We start from the raw sequence: 19,902 nt of genomic DNA, 5'->3' as shown, positions 1-19,902 counted from the left end.
TTAGGCTCAGGACAAGTGTAGAACATTAAGTTATAACAAGAGGAGAACAAATTGATCCTCCTAATGGTGTTAGATGGAAATTGTCTGAGCTAGCACCTTGTGGACATTATAGACTCCCACCTACAAAACCTATTGACATTGTACGATCGGTGGCCAAGGTTACAAAAAATTACAAATCACAGAAATGTTTGGCTCATGTGGCATTTGTTTGCCAGCGGACAGACATTATGTGGTTTGTAATACACCAGCAATCTTCACTGATGTCCCCTTATGAAAAAATACTCATTGGTTTCATGGGGCCGCACAATGGGACAGGAAAATATAAACAGATTTATAGGGTCAGATTCAAAAACTGTACTTGTAGTACGTTTTTTAGTACTACAAAATAAACTACATAATGTATATTTTGCCTATACTTATATGTGTGGAATTCTCTCCCACGACTGCGGAGTCTCTGCACATGTAAAATATACATTTTTGTAGTTAATGTGAGTGGGACACAGGGGAGTAGGTGGGAAGAGGGGCAGACTTACTGCGAAAGGGGCTGGGATTAGGGAGAAGTGAAAGAAGTTTGGAGAAGGTCAGGGAATGATTTAGGATGGCACATCACCTATCCACACAAGAGTAAGCCAATTGCATTAGTCGGGAGTGGCGACCTGTAACGTACACTAAAGTTTACACTTCAGCTTTGTGAATACCAAAAGTAGTAAACTAACTGCAAAGTGTAAATGTGACAAATTGGGTTATTAGTTGAGTGGGGCCCCACTTGCCAGCACTAGACAACAGCAGCAACATAAGCATGTAAAGGTACCTCACATGCGAAAGACTGAGCTAGACATGAAGACCGTATTTTGCTACTGGGACATTGACTGCTACCTTTACAATCACATTTGGAGTATGAACTATTGAGCTACAAAATACTCTTCATGAGAAGTGACCCAATGAACTGCAACCGTGTCTATGCCTATACTTGGGTAGAAATCCCATAGGCACTAGAGAAACTTCTACAACTGGAAGAAGGCACCAGAGATGTAAGCGCTTACTTAGGAATTGCAGTTAGAATCGCATTCAACAAAGTTAAGCACTAGGCTGGAAAAAAGCATTATTTTGTCTGTTGTTCGAGTGAGAACTTTTGCCACATACTACCTGCCTGAGAAGCCTTTAACTGCTCACCACCACCTGTCAGAGTCCTGAGCAGGAAGTGTGTACTTGGCCCAATTTGGAAAGCCGCAGTAGGATGGACTTCAGGACACCTGCGTCATACTATATCAACACCACAGTCTGAGCCCAGTAGGCCCGGTCTGACATTTGAGTGGTCTTTATACTGTAGCAGGTTTGGATGCTGCAGTCATACAACATTTGAGGAGGTATTCACTTTTCCACACAAGATGGGAACCACTGTCTAAGGTTTCAAAAACGACTTGGGGGTAATGATCATTCAGATTTCATATTCAAACTGCTCCTCGGGCACATAATTTGTGCAAGGTGATGGGTCTCACAGCAGGTAGCAATGGAGTTGGCTCCAAGCAGGAGTATCGAAAAATACAGGCATAATGATGGGCAAGATCTCAGTACCTGGCTGCCATCATTCTTCCAGAAGCAAAAATCAGTGACAGACAAAAGGGTAGACCCTGCCTAGAAACATTCTCACATTGAACAATATGAACTAACCCAAACTCTCATTTCTGGATCACTACCCCACCTTTACAGCTTTGTAGCCTTCTTATCTGACCTACCCATTCTCCCAGGCCAGGTTGCCAACAAGCAAGTAAAAGGAAAAAAAAAAAAGAAACAACTTTGAAGTTCTTCAAAGTACCTTACATTCCAATGAAATGTAGTGGATGAGAGACTCTTGCCATAAAAATGACAGTGAGAAGTTAGATGAATGGCATCTTGTTTTGAGGAAGAGTAAGTAGGTTTAAGATTATTGTATTAGGAAGGTCCATGGCTTAGATCCTCCCATTCATTCCAAGACTCGGGCTACACTCCTTGAGGAAGATCAGCAATCAGAGTAATATCTTCAACAAAAGAAGAACCAAACAGCAAATATGGACAAACTGTCACCTCACAAAGTACCCTGGAAACAATACTTTGAACCATTTATTGCACATTCTGACTCCAAAGTATGAAAGTGCTTAGACCAGTTAGTAGCATCTCACATAATTAGTCACTATATAACAGAGTATTCCTTGAGCTCATTGCTATGGCACTTTCTGTATTATACTGAGGTACATGAACAGCCTTTAATACGTGCAAGCACAATAAAGTTGAGCATTCAGCTTAAACCAAGATGTAAAATGTGTACTGCCTAGATGTAGGTGGGGTACTTTTCCTTATCGTGTGTTGTATGCACTTTGCAATACAGAAACCTCATACCTTTGAGGAAGTATAAAGTGTGAGCAATTTACAAAAAAAACCAAAAAACACTACAAGTGGACAATATTCAACGTACTTTGTTTTGTTTTTTAATTACATCACGAGGATTAGAAACATGGCTGCCAACCTCAACAAAACAGTACGAGCTGCACTTGGGTGTTTCTAAACTTGGCTGTTTAAATTTGTCTTGATAAACATGGTTATCTACTAAAGTCATCTCGAAGTAGATAGCACACGCGACAAACCAAATTGTCTATTTGCATTAAGTTATCAACCTCTGTAAATAAACTATGCTGTATTTGTTCAGAAATTCAAATGAAGTAATGTTTAAACCACAGAATGAGTCACTTACCTGTCATGAAGTTGATACCTTTCTCGCACCTCCTCCAAAACAATTCGCTTTGGCCCTTCTCCTCCTATTAAGAAATTCAAATCTGGATATTTGTGACACAACACTGGAATTATGCCACTCAGTAAATCTATTCCTGACAACACAGAAGGGAAAAAAGGAAAAGGGTTACTTAAAAAGACCAGTTTCTGAACCTTGGCTGAAACGTTTACAACTAATATGATCTGGTGAGAAAAGTACTATTAGTGTGTACACATCAAATAAGATCAGCACACACATAACTAGGTCACACTTCTTGAAATACAAATATGGCCGTGGTAAAAAAATCAATGCGGATTACACATTTTTTTACCAAGCAATGTTGTTTATTTTTTTAACTTCGTTTTGATAAAAGGCAGGGTTGAAGTCGGTAGTTCGAAAACAAACCACAGGCTTGTAAAGTAATTACATGAGATGACATTCAAGTTTTCATTCTTACAGGCGGCCTACAAAAACTACACAAGCAGTTCTGATAAGCAGAAAATTAAATGTTAAAAAGTGAATCACTAAATTTCTACTTCTAAAGCAGTATGCCAAGTTAAGACTTCAAAAATTCTTGTACAAATTCGTAAATAACCACTCCTACAATTTTGAAACCAAGGTGATCTGAAACACGATATTTTAAGTCTCATCAATTAATTTAAATCTAATCTATTTCTTTTTCATTGAAAAAAAATAATAATTGTAGACAGCAAAAGTGATGTTTTGCACGTTTTCGGACCCAAACTTTTACCTGCAAGGAAAATACAAATAAAATAGGAACTGTGGATTCTGAAATGGCTTTAAAACTCCGAAAACCACTCGTAGTAGATTTTCTCCCATGTATGGAGATTTGAACATTTCATACAATATACAAATATCTACAGGAAATCTAGGGAAGTCGTATATTTCCATGAACACTCCATCTGGGTCACAAAGACTAATGCAGAGTTTCCATGGTTGAAAATTCAAATCAGGATCTGCGGTGTTAATACATACTTTACAAATTAAAAGTTTTTTTTACCAGATTAGAGGAAATATGTTGCGCTCTGGAAAAACTCCTGCCACTAAACCCATATAAAACAAGTAGATGTTCCTTCTCTTTCTCAACCAGTAAGCACTCTAGCACTTCCTTTTGTAGAAGTTCTCTGTGTGCACACTTGCTGATGTACAAAAGTCAGCTAAGTCGATGGATTTTTCCCCAGGGTTAAGTGGACAAATATTTTGTCGGGGACCAAATAGTACGCTCCGAGTGTGACAGAGGGCCGCACTGATGCCGTAATAGGTTGGTGGATGGAAACAAATATGCATGTGGGGCTTTGAGTCACAGATGGAACTTTTGCATCCTCTTTCAAGTAAAGTCCCTACTCACTTAATGAAATTTAGTCTTTGAGATTTACCATAAGGCCCACCCCCACCACAGGGGTGGAGTGACGAGAAGCTGGTAACAACTAAAATAGAAGATGTGGATTTTGACTTTGCAAAATGTCCGAGTTGAATACTCACTGTTGGTAAATAGATGGTCAGAAAAGTCAAAATACTGGGGGGGGCGTGGGTTGGCACCCGAGTGAATGGCGGCGCCCGGGTGAGGCTCCGCGGTCCGTCGGGAGGACTCGGCGCTTCGAGGCCAGCTGATGTCTGCCTGAAAACACTTCTGAGCTTCTGAAGAGTTCGGGCATGTTATGTGGCTCTTGCAGACTTCGGAAGTGGCATTTGGACGCTTTTTTTTTTCCAAAGTGAGTTCTCTGGCGGTCCCGTAGTTAGCGCGGCCGCCATTTTGAATTATACGCGCGTCTCCTCAGAATGCTGTCTAAACGTTGTTTTTGCCTGCCTAGGTTATTATGCCCACTGCCCGAACTTCACCAACGCTAATTGGCAGCCTTTCCTGAAGGAGTTTGTGGTGCTTTGCTGTTGCAGTTTTTTTTTCTCTCCCCACAATCTGTCTATACTTCCTCACCTTCATGTATGCAGTACTCAGTGTGGCGACACCCTAATCTCTGCATAACTTGTCCTTCTTAGAGGAATTGTTATTGAAGCGCTCTGCATAAACACTCTCTGTGGTGTTTCACTCAATCAATTGTTATCTGTCTAGAGTGCTGGAGTACTAGCAGTAAAACTTTTTTTTTTTTTTTTGCTTCCGACGCACCAGTGCTTTCAGGCTGACTTGGTGACCGGCAACCAAAGAATACTCTGACTAGAGGAACCTCTCTTACTCAACTTTGATAGTGTTTTCCTGCGCTAACTGCCTTGTCCGCTGTAATTGGTTCCTGGTACTTTGCACTAGCTCTGTCTCGGAGTATGTTATTTGTGTTATATGGGTAGAACAAACCTCTTTTTCCAAACCAAAATGCATTTTTATAAAGAATTCAAAGATCTTTTCTGAATTTTCTAAATTGGAAGATTCTTTAGCTTAATCTTTTAAAAATTCAGATACCACAATGGAGCCCCCATCTACAGCTTCAGGAAAATCCAATACTAAACGCTTAAAAAATGATCCTCCGTCGCCGCCTAAATCATCATCGCCAGTGTCAATGGAGCGATTGTTGGAGGAAATTAGAGCTTTGCGTCCATTTATGGAAGAGACTAATACTAAACTACAAGTTTTAACGGACAACTGGTCTCAACTTGAAGCGAGGGTCTTGTCAGTTGAACATTCTGTTTCCTCTTTTAAGGAGACCTGTGTTACGGTCTCATCTTCACTCTCAAGTTTCCACACTTCAAAAGCAAGTCGAGGACTTGGAAAATCTACGCATTTACGGCCTGGGAGAAGGTCTTGAAGGGACAGACTCCATTGCCTTTTTCAAAGCATTCCTCCCTAAGCTGCCCCATATGCCAGAGGGAACGGTGCTCAATATTCAGCGAGCACATCGGCTTGGCCGCCTACAAGCTCACACTGCGCCTTCATCAATACCACGAGGAATCATCTTATACTTTGAGTATACAGATCTGTTAAAGGTTCTTTCAGCGGTCAGAGCATCTCCCAAAATCATTTGGTCAGGCTCATCCTTGTATTTTGCGCAAGACTATGCTAAAGCTACAGCTAATCGTCGCAAGGCTTTTCTGAATATGTGTGCTGAATTGCGCTCAATAGGCGCCAGATATGGACTTTTCCATCCTTGCCTCTTCAAAGTCACATACAAAAATAGAACAACTACATATGAAGATCCTTTGCGTTTACAAAGCTTTATCAACTCATGCAAACCGACTGTCATGGATTCCTCTGGTTCTACACCTTCTTCTTAATGTTTGCAATGGTTCTTTTCTGAAATGTTGTCTACGAATTCTTCCCTTCATTTCATGGTTTGGTAGTTTAAATGTTTTTTTTTCTCGCTATTGGCATATACGAGGGCGTTTTCTCCTATATTTATCTTGTTTGGGATTCTATTTATCAATGCTCTTAATCCTTACTGTCTGAATTTGTTCTTATGGATTCTCCTAATGTTCACCTTGCTTTGTTGCCACAGACTCCCTACCCTGGTTTTCTGATGTCTTCCCGAACCTCTGCCTCGTTGACCCTGGATGTGTCGTCCATTCCATGTGGTTCCACCCCTCCTCGTCTTCATCCGGCTTCTCCTTCTGTAGGTATGTTTCCCTCCTAGAGTTCTGTCATATTTGTTTTTGTATTTCTCCTGTTTCTTTCCCCTCCATATATTCTTTTCCCTCTCCTTTTCGGTATTGTTCAGTCTTTCTTTTTGTGTATTTCCTCCTGTTTTTCCTACTAGTTCATTCGCTCTTTGCTTCACGGTGGCTATTTTTAAATTTTCATTGTTGTCTCTCTCTCTTACCTCATATTCACTTTCCTATCGCTTTCCTCCGTATCATAGTTCCAGCTATATTTCTTTCTATTTTTTGGCTTTCCCCCATAACACTGTTCATCCCCTTTCACTATTTTCTATTCTTCTTTTCTCTTGCATTCCGGTCCTGGTACTCATATCCATGATCTTTTTTCCATCCACTGTCTTCTCTGATCCTTTCTCTCAATTGATCTGTTGTTAACCATTCTCCCCATTTGTCGTTTTTTTTTTTTTGTCCTCTTAATTTATTATGCCGTTGAGACTAGTATCCTGAAATGTTAGAGGGCTGAATTCCCCTATAAAACGACAAAGAGTTCTGACCCATTTAGCATAATTGCATGCTGATATTGTTTTTTTGCAGGAGACCCACCGAACGGAGAGTGAGTCATTAAAACTTAAAAGAGGTTGGGTAGGAGACGTTTTCTACTCTAACGGTGATGGTAAACGTAATGGGATCATGATGCTGGGTCGCAAATCCCTCAATCACAAATTTATTTCCAAGTATTCTGACGTAGAGGGTCGCTGGCTTAATGTTAAATTGATGTTGAAGGATGTTCCAGTCTCCTTTCGAATTGTATACGGTCCAACTGGTGGGGATTCCTCTTTTTGGTTCTCAATTGCACAACAAATTGCCCGCTGCAGAGAAGATAACTTTATTTTAGTAGGGGATTGCAATCAGGTTTTTGATCCCTTTGTTGATCGTAACTCCAAAGTTTCATTCACTCCCAACAAACCACATAAATCTTTTGTTCATGCTGTCACACAGCACAAACTCTTAGACGCTTGGAGGTTGTGCAACCCCACCACCAGAGAGTATACTTTCTATTCCCCTGTACATCACTCTCAAACACGCATTGACTATTTTTTTGTTTCCCATCATATTTCAAAAGCCCTTTTGAATGCAGAAATAGGACCTATATTGCTATATGATCATGCCCCAGTTTCCATGGATTTAGACATTTTACCTAAAGTTAATGCGCCCAAAAGATGGAGATTCAATAATTCCCTTCTTCTGGATCCTACATTCTCTTCCTCGTTCTCTTCCTTTTTAGATGAATATTTTTCTATAAATGATACTATCTCATTACCTTTCTCAACTCTTTGGGATGCCTTTAAGGCCTCAGCAAGAGATTTTATGATCACCTTTGTGTCCAAGAAGCGTAGTAAAGCGTGCAAGCGCTCGCAATCCCTTTTCCGTGATATTAAGAGACTGGAGCATTCTTTTTATACATCCAACTCAAAAGATGTTCTTGATGCCCTTATAAAAGCAGAACTACAATTTAATAAGGAATCAACCGATAGTGCTTCATTTTACCTCCTGAAATCTAGCGCAAAATATTATGGTGGGAAAAATAAGGCTGGTAAAACTTTAGCCAATTACTTAAAAGTCAAACATAATAAACTTAATATCGATTCTATATTTGATGATAATTTTGTCTTAAAATTTCACGATACGGAAATTCTGAATGAATTCGCCCTTTTTTTTACAAGTCACTGTACGCTTCTGAAACGAATTTCACTACTCATATGCTTTCAAATTTCTTTTCAAACATACACAAAAACCAGAAAAATGTCCCTGATTTGCTGTCCTTAGAAACAGACATTACACAACCAGAACTTTTGGCTGCACTCCAATTTTTTAAAAAAAGATAAGGCATCTGGACCAGACGGTTATACTGTCGAATTCTATCTTCACTTCCATAAATTACTACTACCTAAATTGCATCTTTTGCTCAACTCCTTTCATTCTTCCGGGAAATCGGCGGGCTCTTTTTCAGAAGCTCACATATGTCTGATTTCTAAGGAGGGCAAAGATTTGAAACATTGTAAGAATTATAGACCCATATCACTGGTTAATATAGATTACAATTTTTTTTCTAAAGCACTGGCCTTACGTCTTGACCCTATTTTACCAAATGTATTGGGTAGGGAGCAATCCGGTTTCGTGAAAGGGCGAGTCATCAATGACAATACGAGATTGTTTTTTAATATGTTATCCAAAGCCCCACGTTTCAAACATTCTCTTGCTGCTATAGCGCTTGACGCGGAGAAAGCGTTTGATAGAGTTGAATGGCAATATTTATTTTACACTCTCCATTGGCTTGGTTGAAATATTTAGGTCTACATTTCACACCCACAATTAAAGACACAGTTACTTTATGCTTGACCAATTGTATTAAAAAACTCTCTGAACTCACTACCAAATGGCACCCCCTGTATCTCTCTTGGTGGGGCCGTTTAGATACTATAAAAATGATGCTCTCCCCCATGGTTTTATATGTTATCTCCAATATTCCGGTCCCCATTCCTCCAAAATTATTCAAATTGATTAATTCGACACGGTCTTCTTTCTTATGGAACAATAAGAAATCGCGTATGGCTATTTCCAAGCTAATACGTCCTAAATGGGAGGGTGGGGTTAACTTTCCCAATTTTCCGGTCTACCAAAAAGCTTTTTTATTACGACAGGCCTCTTATTGGCTGCTTGACCCTACGGCGGACTGTCCCTTATGGACATCAGTTGAACTTTCGTTTTTGTTCCCTTTTTCCTTTCAAGAATATCTCTCTTTTTCTCGAAAACCCCAAACACTTTCCACTCCTTTATTTAAATTTACCTCCAAATTTCTTTCCCCTTTACTCCCTTTAATTCCTGATACTCGAGTCTTTTCTAGCCTCCATTTGGCACAACAAAACTTTATTGATAAACAATAGACCCTTTGATTGGAAGCCCTGGAGGCAACGTGGATTAATCTGGGTCCATCAGTTATTTTCAAATAATGAATTTGTTTCCTTTAATTCGCTCCGTCAGTCATATAACTTGCATGCCGCTCTCCTTCCTAAATATCATCTTCTCCGTCGTACGGTGCTTGATGTATTTACTCAATTTGCCAATGTTTCCGACACTTCACATATCACTGATACCCCTACCGACCTGTCCACTCTATTGCGTACTAAACCCAAAGCTTCTGTACTATACACCCTCCTCCAATCAAGAGGTATCCCAAGACAAAAATCGAAGACTGAATCCGCTTGGGAGCAAGATTTTAATGTGGTATGGACCCTATCATTGTGGAATAAGATCTGGACTAAAATACGTAAAATCTCTAGAACAGCTAGTTTAACACAAACACTGTTTTACACTTACAATAGACTTTTACTATCTCCTCACACCTTAAATAAAAGATTCCCTATTGTACAAGGCACTTGTTGGTCTTGTTCATCCTCTGTTGCTGATTTGTTTCATATGCTTTTTTCATGTCCACTTCTACGCACATTTTGGAAACAGGTATGGTCTCAAATTAACCCAATTTTTGGCACCAATATCCCGTTCTTTGTAAAGGACATTTTTTTGGGAAGCCTTTCACCAGTTTGGGATATTTACAAACTTAATGTTAGAATTGTTGATTTACTAATAGCAGTTGCTTTTCAGCAGATAACGAGAAACTGGAAGGACTTTACAAAGATCTCTTACACAGCTTGGTGGTATGATGTATGTCATCATCACAGACTGGATACATTCCTTTTGTTCCCTTTATAAATGGCTGTGAAGCGCATTCAGATATGGTCACCTGTCACAAAAAATTTTGATAAATGTGCTCTGCAACATCTCCCACCAAGTCCGTCTCAACAGGAAGTTCTTAAACGTCCATGACTCTTTTTGATGTTTTTCTAGTTTTTTTTAATTTTTTTTCCTTCTAAGTAGGGACTGCGTCATATCTGACTCTCCTTTTGCTATGTCTTCTTAAATTTCCTTCTCATTTATATCTTTATGCTGGAATATTTATGCACTATATTGTTTTATGATTAAAAATTTATACTGTATAATGCCACCTTTGTACCTTCAATAAAATTTGTTTTTTGAACTAAAAAGAAAAGTCAAAATACTGAATCCCAACAAGCCACAGTCAGCCTTCCATCCTCCTGTGGTTATTTAATCCATTACCCTAAAATGGGTTAACATCCGTTTCCAGAGCTTAGACTGGGTATTTCATGATATAAAAAATATAATTATTATTTTGTCTACATTTCTACCTATGGTGCTACATCATGATAAACATACAATTGTGTGGAATTATTCAATCCAACACGTGTTAAATGTACCAACTAGTTAAAGTTATATTTTCGTTTTTACTGACAGTAAAACTGATCAAACAGGCTTAACTGCAACCCCTTGAATGACAGCTTAGCTACAATTAATGTAATGGTTTTAGGGGAGTCCCCTACCTTCCCTGTACTTGAACGGATTCGTGCTTATTAGCCTTTCTGAAGGAAAACAGGTTCTTAAAGCAGTGCTGAGTAGGACACCTAAGGTGCAGCGGTTTTTTAATCAAATTTATTTTGAAATTAAGGCCTTTTTCTCACATGCAACCTATGTGCAGGGCCCCATGAGGCTTGTCTCCCATCGTCCTGCCAGCAGCCCCATGGTAAACAGAAGCAAGTGCTATTGTTAACTATAGGACGCCATGAACAGGCCACCATCGACGAGCGCCTTACGAGCTGTAAATTGAGCATCCGTAGTTTAGTGGATTTGCTTTCCAGATTAAAAACGTTTACCTTATTTTAAGCTGAACAAGCCAAAGTGCCCTAAAACGCTAGAAATCGTCTGTTCCGGATTAGGTACCGGTGATTTTTATAGTACTGATCCTGTATTTTGGTTCGGCATTGATCTGAAAATTCCCAATGCAATATGTAAGTCTAGTTGTATACCATGGCCCGGGGTCAGAGACAAAACTAACACCATCTAGGAGGAGAAGCAACGGGCTAGAGAGAGGGAGGAGGGAAAAGGTGGGGGTGGAGCAACATGGAAGGTGGAGAGCAAGCAACAGGCAACAGAGAAATGTGGAACAGGATTGGGAGAAGTACAATGGCGAGAGAGCAAAACTGTGTGGAGGGGGGAACAGAAGCACAGCAGTGAGACAGCTGGAACACACCTGCACTCTTGTGGAGTGATAAAGACAAACAAAAAATAAAAAAAAACAGTAGGTCCCTAAAAGCAAACAGTGTAAGGACAAAAATACATTGCCAATGCTTCGGGGGGAGGACGGACAAGATGGACAAAGCAAGCCACTGAATAATAAACAAACAAGTGAGAGTGACAGAAAAACGAATCAATGGTAAGTGGTGGGTGCTAAGCCCCGGCATGTTCTTGGTAGGCCCACAATATGTCTCACAGCCACCAGCGCATGCACGGTCCAAAAAAGGTGTTAACTTACACCCAGGGAACTTTTCCCAATGTTGCTCCTGGCTTGCCTTCAAAAAGTCTTTGGGAGACTTGTCTTGCACAGAGTTTGAGGAGTGGACTGAGAAACAAAGACTCTTAATTAAGGCTCAGGCAATGTTCTGTAAGGTTATGGGGCAGTTGACCAAAAATGTTTTTGAAAGCTATTATGATGAAGATGTGCCTCTTAAAAACAGCCCATCTATTTAACATTTTGTGATATAAAAGTAACTTTGATGTGGTAAACCAACCTTAACGTCATGAAGGCAAAGGTGTGTGTGACCCAAGCATGATGGAGCTGATCTGGATATTACATCTGGGTCTTGTGCCACTCTTCTGATATGGCTTTCACTGAAATCTTATGAGGGCTTCGGTATTACAAAGGACGTTTTTCACAGCTGTACTCCATCTACCTTTATGTTTTCAACAGGTTTACCAATGGCCTTGATGCTGTTATAATGGCAATTCCAGGTTGTATTCCTACGTTGGGAACGGACCATATACCTATATTACTTTATGCCGCTAATGCAGTTCTATGCAGCGAGACAGAAAATGTACTTGGGTTTCTTTTTACGAGGTTTGACAAGTTCTGCACTGAATGTAAACTTAATAACATGCATAAACCAATGTTGCTGGCTGTAGGCCCCAAGAAGAAGTTGAAAACGTTTATTTTTCAATGGAATTGCTCTGGCCAAGACACATAGTTGAACTACCCGGGATTTGATTTGCTGCATCAGGCAAGTGAGAAACAACTGGAAAAAACATCTATAAATATTTTGAATTCAACAGTGTCTAGATTGCAGTTCTTCAACCAAAAACTTTATGCCTGGTTTCTTAATGCGAGCTGGAGATTGTGATTCTCATTGTGCTCAGCTTAAAGCTCTGCCTTTATTAATACTGCTCTGGGCTAACCCCAATGGTGTGGTTTTAAGACACCATGTAAGAGATCTTCTTTCTAGGGAGAGCACCCTATTGCTTTCATAGATTAAACCCATAAAGCATTGGTGCAGTAACTTAGATATTCCTGAAATGTGGCTCTCACCGCCACACACACTAAATGCAAGTGATGGATTTATAGTTCAGTCCAAGTCCAGGTTCCATGAATCGATTGTGAACTCTAACTAGAAGCTCATATTATCGACAACCACAGGCAAGGTCTGTCGTGCCAATAGAAATGTCACCCACCTACACTCGATCAATTTATGCCAGAGTGAGATTAGGAGTTTTGCCAGTTGGTGATGTGATAGGAAAATGAGTAATTTAATATCTCAAGCTGACCTTTGCTAAGGACCATGTGACTGAATTAATTATGCACATTTTTACCGTTCTGCCCCTTACTTGAATAAGCTAGAAACAAAGGCAGGTGGCACTGTATCTGGCTTTTAAAGCACGATATACACGGTAGGCCCTACTTGATGTGCTATTGATCTTATTTTTATAACTCTTCCTTTGCAAATTCTACGTTTTTAACTTCACGATGGCAGACAGTTGAAATTTCAAAAGTTGTAAGGATGAGATGCAAAATCAAAACATTTTTAGATCAATAGTTAATACTTTTGGATTGGTTTACTGCATTTATGGGTTTTTAATTTGAATTAACCAAATAAACTTGAATTTGATTTGCCTTCCTAAAAATCTCAAAATTCTAAACATGTAAATAAGGATATGCATTTTGTTAACACAATTTCAGTTTTTTGTGTTTCAAATTAGAACTTAGGTGCACAACATTTTATGTCTGACCCTTTATGTCCCGGAATACATCAAGGGGTTTCATGGCAGCAAATTCCAGTACTTTATGGAGGTAAATTAACCATGTCAGGATTTTATGAAGCAAATCCAACAGCTGAACTGTCAATACCGTTGATGCTTGAGCATTAACCCATCCTTAAGTCTTGTAACTATTGCTTCACTGCTTTGGAATGCAATTATATTACTGGACCATGAAATTCTTAGCAATTTCAGTTCATAATGGAGGGCATAACTTTAACTAGAGTGGGTCCTGGAAAAATATTAAAACAGTTTTGTAAATGATCAGCTAAGAAGCAAAGCATCATTGACAGCACTCTCTATTACCCAGGACACAATGAACTGACTTTTTACATTCTCGTAGGAATCAAACAGATCCCACTGTGGTAATGCAGATCTCACTGATCTGAAACATTCAGGTAAATTAGTTCCTGATATTCAAGACCTCAAGGACATGTGAAAATAACTACAAAATGTGGATGAATCTTAGCTGAAGCACAAGTTCCTGAGTTTTTTTCCCGCAACAGATGAAACAGTCTTAAATGCCAATTTAGAGTGAACACAGTAGAGGTGATATCTTCATGCACTAACAATAGAAGCTATTTGTAGCCAGGAAAATGACTCAAGAGATAATGACTGACTATCGGGAAAGGCTGTACCGTGAAATTGCTACATTCAATTTAAAAAGTGTTTATAGTTATGGAGATAAGGGGGCACTGACAGAAGTGAAACCAAGATTAGAAAGCTTCCTTCAGTGATGACTAATAAATTACTAATTCAAAACTCACTAACGCAGGAAAAAGAGCATTTGGAATCATCAGGGATGCAACAACAGAACCATCTGCAGTTCCTGCATGATTTTATAAGTTGTTAGCAATGGAACTGCCATATAAAACAACGGGCCTTCCTGAATTTTAAATACTCTCGCAGAACATCACAGAAGCCATGCTTTGCTCTCAGATGATCTCGTTTATCTCACTGCTAAGTGGCAGAAAAAGGCTAAAACCTCAGTTAAAACAAAATGGCTGATTTAAGAGACCATAGAAGGTCAGTGCTTTTTTAGGTCTCGCCTGACCCAGCGCATGTGCTGACCTGGCGAGACATTTAGTAGGTGGGTTTTGAAAGTGCTACCCACATTTTTGTGCTGGCTACAAGCTGGAGTGCACAAGCACAGCTGCTCCCCGCATTCCCCCCTCCCTTCTCGCCCAGCCATCTGCCTTCCCTGCGCCAGCCTTCTGCACCATCTCCGCCCCTCCCCCCGCTGCTGCGCGCGCATCCCTAGCGTGCTTTAGCGCGTCATCGCGATCACTTTCACTTTCAGAGTGATCGCAATGACTTTCGCTTTTACGGCCGATGCTTGTTAATGCTGGTTTCTTCTGCTGAATGTCTCTCGCTTTCTTTCTTCGACTGCCTGTCTCTCTTTCTCTTCCGTTGACTTTCTGTCTGCCTGTCTTTTCTACTTGGCCTCGCTCCTCTCTCGCTCTCTCTTTATGCTTCTATCTCACTCCACTGCCTGTCTCTGCCTCTCTCACTAACCACTGCCTGGCTTGCCTCTCTCTGTGACTGCCTCTCTCCCTCTCTTGGACTGCCTGTCTCAGCTTCACTCTCTCTTTGACTGTCTCTCTCTCACTCCTCTACCCCTCCCGTGCGCTCTCTCTCCTTTGAGTCTGCTGCCGGTCTCTCTCTCTCTTTGACCATCTGCCCCCCCGCGCACTCTCTTCCCTCTACAAGCCCGCCTCTGCCTCGCGCTCCATGCCGCAGTCTCTCCCTTTATCTTTCATTTATGGCCGAGGCGCCGCCAGCCAGAACCAAAACAAACCACAGATATATTTCCGAGCAGTCGAACAGCATTCCCATGCAACGACTTCACGTCGCACTAACCAAAATACCACGCTGGGTTCAGTACCGCGAAAAACGAGAATACCCTCTCGTCTCCAAGGCAGCGGCTATTTATATTTCTGGGTTTGTGGATTTGCCATTTTATGACAAAAAAATAGGAAAGCAGCGAGTCACAGCAAATGCAATAAAAGCCTGGCGTGCGAGGTCAGACCAGAGTGTGAGGAAAACATTTGTTGTTAATGCTCCAAAACCCTTTAGGTTTTTGTGTTGAGCTGAGCGAACATAAAACGTAAAAATCGATTGGTTCGGTTACACCTTCTTACTTAGTGCTCTTGTAATGTGTGGCTGATTTGGTCGTTCATCTCCGCAATGTGTTTTTGACTGCTGTAATAACTGTAGACACTACATGTGGGGTGCGCGCTTTTTATATATCTCTTTCTACAGTACAGATAGAGTGGAAAATGTACCCCTTTTTTTCTGCTACAAGGGCTCTATGCGGCGTTCTTAAATGTTGGCAATTTACCTTTACCTGTGTCTGCTCTGCTGGTGTTTTGCGTTGGAATTGCTGCTTGAAACCACTTTCATCTGTTTGACGTTTCTGTAAGTCTATTGCTTTTGTTGACCCGTCACAGATCCCTTGTAGTGTTAAAACACAGATGTATGGTGTATTCGCTAGTGGCTCCCTCTATGGCGTGCATTTAACAAGCAGCCTGAAGCACCTATGTGTAGGTTCAATTTGTGATGGTTAATGGGTACACCTAATTTGTCTGTCATGCAGCTGCCTGCAAGAGTGTGTTGTCATTGTTTGCATTGCTTCGCTTTCCCCAGCTGGTGCATTCTGCTCTTTGGCGGCATGAAGGCATGGTGGACAGTTGGTACCATTGAACTCTGCTCTGTCTCCCACCTGAGCATCAATACAAGTTGAACTGTTCCAGTTTCCGTGATATTTTGCCCTTTTTAGTTGCAGGTGTCGTTGAATCGCCTGGTTCTTTTGCTTCGCTTCGCTTTAGTCCAATGCACTCTTCCAGCCATGCATGCACGTTTTGACTTGTTACAGTTCAGACAAGTTTAGGCCATACAGGCCACAGAAGCTGCAGTTCCGTGTCATACAAACGTCCTCTAACAACTCCAATATGCAATGTCTGGCTCCCTCTGGTTCTCCATATGAATTTGTGATAGCAAAATAATTAATTTTCTCAATGCAGTATATAGACCATCTGTGTATGCAAAACACCACATGTTATAGAACTTGTAGTTCGCTTTTAAAGATGGTACACTGCATTTCAGGCAGGAGATTCCATAATGGAAAATACTAAGTTTATGGGTGCAGCCCAATCCTGTTGATCCATAGCAGTCTAGGCTTCTGAGAACCACTTGCTTTTCTTGTGTTCTATCCAGTAAGTCACCTCCTCGACTACCTCACCTCCAAGCATTGGCATAGCCAATAGGTCTCGCTTTTGGGACCTTATAAGTGTTTAGCCATGCAACAGTTGATGTTGTTGCACCAGGGATATTGTGCTGCATAACTACATACTTATAAGGTCCCAAAAGCAAGACCTATTGGCTATGCCAATGCTGGTTTTTAAACGCAAAACAGTGCCTTTTAAGTCCTTTTTAGTGACTTTCAGAAACAAATGTTTGTGCTTTTATGGATAGATGCCTCCTAGCCCCCAGTTTCGCTCCTCATAAATCTGTGACACTATACAGAAGAGTGATGTCCTGGTTGTAGCACTTTCAGGGATTGTAGTGAGCATTTGAGGTTAGGGATGAGGTTGGGGGTCAGGTCTTGGAGGGCCTACAAACTCGAAAAACAAATAAGAGGCATTGTCATTTACAATGCCATTAGCTTAAACTCGGGTTACTGCGAGACCTATTGCATTGCAAATGCTTGTTAATATTGTGTATTATTATTGTGATGTTTTTATGAAATGTAATTTGGGGATGTTTCAAAAAACGAACTGTTATGAGAAAATTCATGCTAAAAATTAGATGCAAGATGTTGAATATGGAGATTCATGCCACAACAAAGTAAAATTTGTTAAATGTTTTTAATAAATGAGATAATATTTTGAACTAAATAGGTGTGCAGGTGTAGTACTTTAGTGCATACCAAATACAAGACAACTTGAAAACCCAGAAGGCTTCAATGTGCTTAATAAAACCTAGGTGAGGCTATAAGTGTGGACAAAAAGTGCAGATATTTGTTCAGCAATTTGAATATTTGCAATTTATATTGGAACTAAGTAATCATGCACCGTGTCCAGGATTACAACGCTGGTAACAGCGAAGGGGGGAGGGGTACACTTCAGGGGACCCAGAAATTAGCCAAAGGCCCATGTATATCTGGGAGACATGCGAGTTCGAGGCCCCCCCCACCTTTATTTTGCGTTATGCGATTCGTCCTTTCCTTAAGTTTATGTTAAGTGTATAGATCTCTCCTACAGGAATTTTTTAATGTTTAGGCTGAAAGTTAGTCTCTCTAGTTAGCGCTCCACATTTTCACATTAGGTTCCTATGATATACTCTGTAGTTTTCTTTCATTATGATGAAAACAATCAAAGCAGATCTCAGCACTAAACAGTCAAAGACTGTACTTTCGAAGGTAATCATTCGCACAATAAACAAGAAATTATTTGCCACTTGCAGAAAGTTGGGACGTGAGCTGTAAGAAAGTAGTCACTGAAGTCAGGGATTTTTTGTTTTTTTAAAAAGACTTTAAGGGCACTCCAAAGGTTCCCACTCGTAGTGCACGACGCTGCTGCAGCTGATCAAACTTTGGTGTAAATGGCACGGCCAGTCAGTCAAATAACTGATTTCTGAAGAAATTCCAAAGGCTGGCACAACAGTAAGTTGAAAGGTAACTTTATTGTGCCCCGCAGCCGGGCGACATGCAGTCAGCAATGGAAACAATTTCCCAATCGGCCACAAATCAACACCAAACATTGGAGACAAAGGCAAATGACACAGGCCAATACAGATGGACATAGAAACAGAACACAAAACACATAGAGAGTGTCCAGACAGGAGATAAGACGGACAGCGGACAGATGGTGAGAACATGAGACATAAATTCACAACCTGAAAGAACACAACACCCCTCCCTTTTTTGGGAAAGCAAACATTAAAATAATACTTCCTGCTATAGAAATACACTGAAATAACAAAGGTGGCATTTGGGAAACAAATATTGACATATACTTCCTGCTTTCGAAAATACATTGAAATTACAAAGCCAAATGGAACAGGAAAACCTACAAAACGTTTTTGTAAGGAAAATACATGGACATTTAAAGAGATGAGAAGTGGCGGTTAAATATCATTCCAATAACCAGGTCTTCTGATACCCCTATTACTTTTCTTATATTTAACTCTCATCCTGGTCAAGCTGATTAGGACCTACTGATCTTTGATCTAACAACCTTCTAAATTCACAAGATATTTCTTGTTCACTGACAGACACTTCTTTCGTTGATGAAGTAGTATCAGACACCCTTGGAAACATGTTGTGTGGATGGCAAACTTCCTGTGGATAATGCCACTCTACATAAACTCCACCACTAACCATCTAACACCACCAACATTTTAGAACTTTTAAAAACTTGTTTAGGAGGCATAAATTTCGAACAGCCTTTAGCTCTGAAAACAAGATACTTAACTCTAACATTTTCACTAATCTTGATCTTCGACAATTTGGCGCCGTATCTATGGTCACGCCAGTTTGTCAGTGTGCCAAATGATAATTCCAATTTTTTACTCTAATACATTTTCTGACATTTATTTTACATGAGTATCCCATTTGTAACCCCTCAAAAATAATCCTTTTAATCCTTTCTACCAAACCATTCAACTTTGGAAACTATAGTGAAGTACATTTGTGATCAACGTTATGTTTCAACATAAGATTTTGCATTTGGAGCATAATGGATTGTACACCTTAGTCAAAAATAATGGTTTTCGGAAAGCCCTCCCTATAGAAACTCTCAGTATTAAATACAAACTTCTATTCAACCCATTTAAAAAATAGTCCACCATAACAATTATATCAATCCAATCACTTTTCAAGTGATGAAATGGACCTATTCCACCTCCAACAAGTTTCCACGGTCTGTCAGGGTACCGAACTGGTTGAAAGGGTAGGACATCCATTTTCAAAGGCTTATCAGAGTTAAAACAACAAATCAAACAATTATTCATATCAGGGCCGGCGCTAGGCATAGGCAGTGTGGGCAGCTGCCCAGGGCCCGCAGCCTTTTAACTACAACGGGGCCCCCCACGAGCCCTTCATCCTGTTGAAAATGTGCCATTGTGCGAGTTCCAGGTGGGCAGCCCCCTCCCTTGGGGTTCGCAGTCATGGTGAAGCGTGAAAGACCCAAGGCGGGCCCCCCCCTCTCCTGGGCCATGCTGCCATGGCTGAAAGGTCAATATGACTCCCTCATCACTTTCAGCTGCGGCAGACTGGGCACGGCAGGGTTTCTGGCCAGTATCAGCTTTCTTTTACTGATACCTCTTTCTCTTAGCCTAATCGCTGCATCTACATGATAACAGCGGTTAGGCCAATGCTT

The 19,902-nt window shown here is 40.5% G+C and overlaps 1 protein-coding gene across 2 annotated transcripts in view; it reads right to left on the bottom strand.

The window, feature by feature from the left end:
* PIGA (phosphatidylinositol glycan anchor biosynthesis class A) overlaps positions 1 to 19,902 on the bottom strand; it is a 112,939-nt gene that overhangs the window by 71,012 nt on the left and 22,025 nt on the right. For both annotated transcript variants that reach the window (XM_085622319.1, XM_085622320.1), the window contains exon 3: positions 2,729 to 2,861. In XM_085622319.1, coding sequence (XP_085478445.1) covers positions 2,729 to 2,861 — 133 coding nt within the window. The remainder of the gene's footprint in view (positions 1 to 2,728; positions 2,862 to 19,902) is intronic.

The sequence above is a fragment of the Triturus cristatus genome, chromosome 8 (assembly GCF_964204655.1).
Source record: "Triturus cristatus chromosome 8, aTriCri1.1, whole genome shotgun sequence".
Lineage (NCBI taxonomy): Eukaryota > Metazoa > Chordata > Amphibia > Caudata > Salamandridae > Triturus > Triturus cristatus.
This window is presented reverse-complemented; position numbering and strand designations above follow the sequence as displayed.